General features: G+C 38.4%; 1 protein-coding gene across 3 annotated transcripts; it reads left to right on the top strand.

Moving 5' to 3' along the window:
- LOC109946376 lies at positions 1 to 3391 on the top strand. 3 transcript variants are annotated; one of them, XR_002269529.1, is made up of 4 exons: positions 3 to 1444; positions 1591 to 1684; positions 2020 to 2575; positions 3035 to 3391. XR_002269529.1 is itself a non-coding variant. In XM_020553914.1 (3 exons), the coding sequence occupies exons 1-3, from the start codon at positions 1206 to 1208 to the stop codon at positions 2122 to 2124; spliced, it is 438 nt and encodes a 145-aa protein (XP_020409503.1). In that variant the 5' UTR covers positions 1 to 1205; the 3' UTR covers positions 2125 to 2205. The 3 variants fall into 3 exon arrangements, 1 of the variants encoding a protein (XP_020409503.1); XR_002269530.1 differs by having other exon boundaries at positions 3039 to 3391; XM_020553914.1 differs by lacking the exon at positions 3035 to 3391 and having other exon boundaries at positions 1 to 1444; positions 2020 to 2205.
- Positions 3392 to 3674: the final 283 nt, after the last annotated feature.

Genomic DNA, 3674 nt, shown 5'->3' on the forward strand with positions numbered 1-3674 from the left:
TGAGTGTGGCTAGGTTTTGATAGGGTTCCTTGTGCCCTCGGTTCTCTCCTTTGATTTTTCTTATTTTATAATATTGGGTTGATACGAACATAGGTTCGTATAGTGCACTTTTGGGGCTTTTGGCTATTGGTGTCGATATGGCTTTTGAGGAGATTGACCACTCATTTAAGCGCCAATTGGATTTGACTGATTGAGAAAAAGTTGGGGTAGTGATTGGTAGTTCTCAAATCTGAAATCATCCCTGGCCCCAGATCTGAAATCATCGCAGATAGAGCCTGCGCAGAGCATGGTGAAGCGGAGCTGCATTGAGAATACGAGTCGTTGAGAATATGAGTCGATGGCGTGGGTGGTGTCGGAGATCTTGGAGTAGACGACGGCGAATTGGGAGCATATGAAGGTGGCTGCCTCCGTGGTGTTGGGCCCCAGCAGCTGGGCCAGTTGGGTTGAGTAGTTTAGGTATGGGAAGTTGGGGACGGGGGTTGGGGAAGATGGGCGGGGGCAGGGGCGGGGGGCAGGGGAGGGGGTAAGGTTTTCTGGGCTTGGTAAAATACAAAAAACCACATAGAAGTTTACCTTTCCGATCACAACCCATTTGTTCCATTTGTCATCTTTTCAAAATTGGAGCACCCGGATCCTATGTTTGTGCACTCTAAACTCCTCAGAATATCCAAGTAGCCTACTCAAGTAATAATTTTCATCCAAAACCTTTAACACCTTCTAGAAACCAACATTGAACACCTAAACAACATCACCAACTGTTAAAATCTCTGCACTTTGAACAGGTGGAGGGCAAGGCCTAATATCCTTCCTTGGGGTTGTCTGGGCTTGGTTTGATTGTTTTTGTTTTTGTTTTTATTTTTTTATTTGTGATTTTGTTATTTTTTTTTAAATTGGGGAAGATGGATGGAGGGTGGAATTGATATTTGTTTTTAAATGTTCCTTTTTTGGTTGTAAATAATTGATTTTAATTAATTTAAAATGTAAATAATTTTTTTAATATTATTTTTTACATATTTTATTACACCTAAGCTAAAAGGGTGCACCTCATATTTGCCACGTTATCACTTAACAGAAGACTAAGCGATCAAATTAACGGAATGTATAAATTGATCGAATTTTTAAACATTAAGGCGTAAATTGACAAAATTAAAACCACTTCGCCTAGTTACAACTGTTTTGTTTCAGGAAACAAACCCTCAAATTACATGTCGTTCTGGTACTTATCGAGTGGGAGAGGATCAGAACAGAACGGCCCTGTGTTCAGCTTCCTCCCGTGTGAGAGAGCTTCAGAGACTGAATTGAATCTCAAGTCGTCCTTCATTTTCTATCCCCTGAACCAGATCTCAACCTCCAACTCTCTCTCTCTCAAATTCATCTGTCTGTTTGTACATTCTACCTGCCGTCTCTTCTGGACCAGTTCCCTCCTCCTCCTCAGCTCCCAACCGTAAGCACCAATCTTCGCTGCTTTCTATTTCTGCTTCCCTTCTTTTCTTCTGTTTGATTTCCCAAATCCATTTTTTTTCATTCAATTTCAGCTGCGCCTTATGAATCATCTGGATGATTGTGTGCTTTTCTTGTTTTCTGTTTCAGTGCGCGTTTCCAGCTGCTGTTTTGTTCTACTCATCAGGCTGTGATTCCAATGACGCCTACACGATTCCACGGAGCTACCCCATTGTTCTCACTGGTATTTAAGCTCTACGCTCTGCTCTATGCATTCTTCAAGAATGTGTTTCCTTCCTTGTTATTAAACTTGCAGAAGAAAATGTAGAATTTAACCACTTCTTCAAGTTAGTGTTGTCGTTTAAAAGCTTCAGAGTGTATCGGAGGCATTATACGAGTGGTTTCTCCTGATTAGTTGGTTTAAACAAAGCTTTAGATAGAGCTATGTGTTTTCTGTTTAACATTAATATGTTTCCTTTTTGTTTAATGATCATTTCATAGTTAGTAGCTTTCTTGCAAGTGTGCATGTACTCATGTCTTGTTGTTTGTTCCTATGGGTGTTTTCCTAATTTTGTGCAGAGGGTGATGGGACAAAAATTTATGTTAGTTGCATTGCGTTCCGGGATCCAGTCAGCGAGGATATTGCTGAAGCTTTTGTGTACCTGCAAATTCATTTGCAGATAAGTGTATCTGTCTAGTTTCTCCATCGCCTAGCTTTCGTTTACTTAGGAATACTCTAGAGGAATTATTTTCTTCTGATGTTGACGCACAGCCTCGTTGTTTTCTTCTTTTTTAGTTGAATGCGTCTGCCTTCTGCTTTTGATGGGTCTACGAAAATATGTTCCCCTTTACTTGTGCTTCATTTAGTTTTTGTCATTATGGTGGCAAATTTTTTACATTCCAACATTTTCAAAAGAACTTAATTTTTGTTCAAAGATGGAATAAATAATGCTTTATCATTATCTTGTATGCTTCCTGTATTTGACTCTTGTCTAATTTGTGCATGTTTATTGTGCGGAAGCAAGTCTACATTCTGTTACTCTTTTTCAGTGGAGTAGACTATATTGATGCGCCTACGCCATAAATGATTGGTCTCCATTCAGGCGTTGATACATCTACTCTGGCCATCGATAGTGTAAGTTGTTCTGCATAAACTGCACTTTTGTCAATTTATAGTTATTAATTTACATGTGCTGGTTGAACAATAATGCCATGGTCTTTTATATGTGTTATATGATTGTTAGGTTCCCAACAGCATAGCTTATAAGTTAATAACGATATGTTGGGAAACCTTTGGATTTCATCCTGACCCTTCATTCTACCTGTATTTGTTCAAAGTACCTATCACAGGAATTCATGGCTGTATATTGTATAATTACTTAGGCTCAGGTTTTCCATTCTTTACAATGTTGCATATCTCTTACAGCTCGCCCTTCTTACCTTCTTTTTGTCTCTATCTTTGTTTTGGTTTATTTTTCTATGATTTCTTCTTTAATGTTTTCCACAAGATTGCAAAATCATGATGAAATTTTGTAGCATGTAAGAAAGTTAGTGATGTAATATCTGTTTTCTTGCCTTCCCCTTGTGGTTCTAGGTAGTTGTTGTTGACCTTGAGTGTAATTGTATCACAACGACGGAAGATATACCTCCTATCCCAGAGCCAGAATTAGGCGATTTGCATGGGGAGATGACAAAATTATTGCATCCCAATGTTGTGGGGTGGGATAGATCAGATGAAGGATGGTTTATATAGTTCTCCTGAGCAATATCCTAAAGGTGTCAACGAACCTTGGGGAGAGGATCATGACCTTCAACCTAGGTGATAGTCGGGTGCCAAGCAAAATAATTATGAAGTATTAGCGAAATAAATTTAGGGGTTCCACTATTGTTGTAAAAGACTGAAAGGGCAATTTTGCCTTGATTTATTTTAAATTTTGTGACCAACTTTGCAGATTATAAGCTTTTCATTAGACTTCAACAAACATCAGTGTAGTCATTGTTATTCACTTCTTTTATTTTTCTTAAAGTTTAAACTTTAATGTTGGAGAGGTCTTGAAGCTATGTCTTTCCTCTGAGCTAATGGCTTGTTAGTTGTTTCTGAAGCCCGAATATTTGGAGAGTGTTAAGTAATCACACATATTCTTTGCATTTGATTTCATGTGCAGGTTAGTGTTCTTAAAGTTCTTTGCATCACTTTTATGTCAAGAGAAGAAGATATTACAGATATTAAGCTT

The sequence above is a fragment of the Prunus persica genome, unplaced genomic scaffold (genome assembly GCF_000346465.2).
Source record: "Prunus persica cultivar Lovell unplaced genomic scaffold, Prunus_persica_NCBIv2 scaffold_18, whole genome shotgun sequence".
NCBI classification, from domain to species: domain Eukaryota; kingdom Viridiplantae; phylum Streptophyta; class Magnoliopsida; order Rosales; family Rosaceae; genus Prunus; species Prunus persica.

What these genes read in the sequence shown, in the direction of transcription:
- LOC109946376 (XM_020553914.1), top strand. Translation starts at nt 1,206, where the DNA reads ATGTCGTTCTGGTACTTATCGAGTGGGAGAGGATCAGAACAGAACGGC. An exon ending in CTCCTCCTCAGCTCCCAACC is followed by an intron (nt 1,445 to 1,590) that starts GTAAGCACCAAT and finishes TTTCTGTTTCAG; the next exon opens with TGCGCGTTTCCAGCTGCTGT. An exon ending in CTACCCCATTGTTCTCACTG is followed by an intron (nt 1,685 to 2,019) that starts GTATTTAAGCTC and finishes AATTTTGTGCAG; the next exon opens with AGGGTGATGGGACAAAAATT.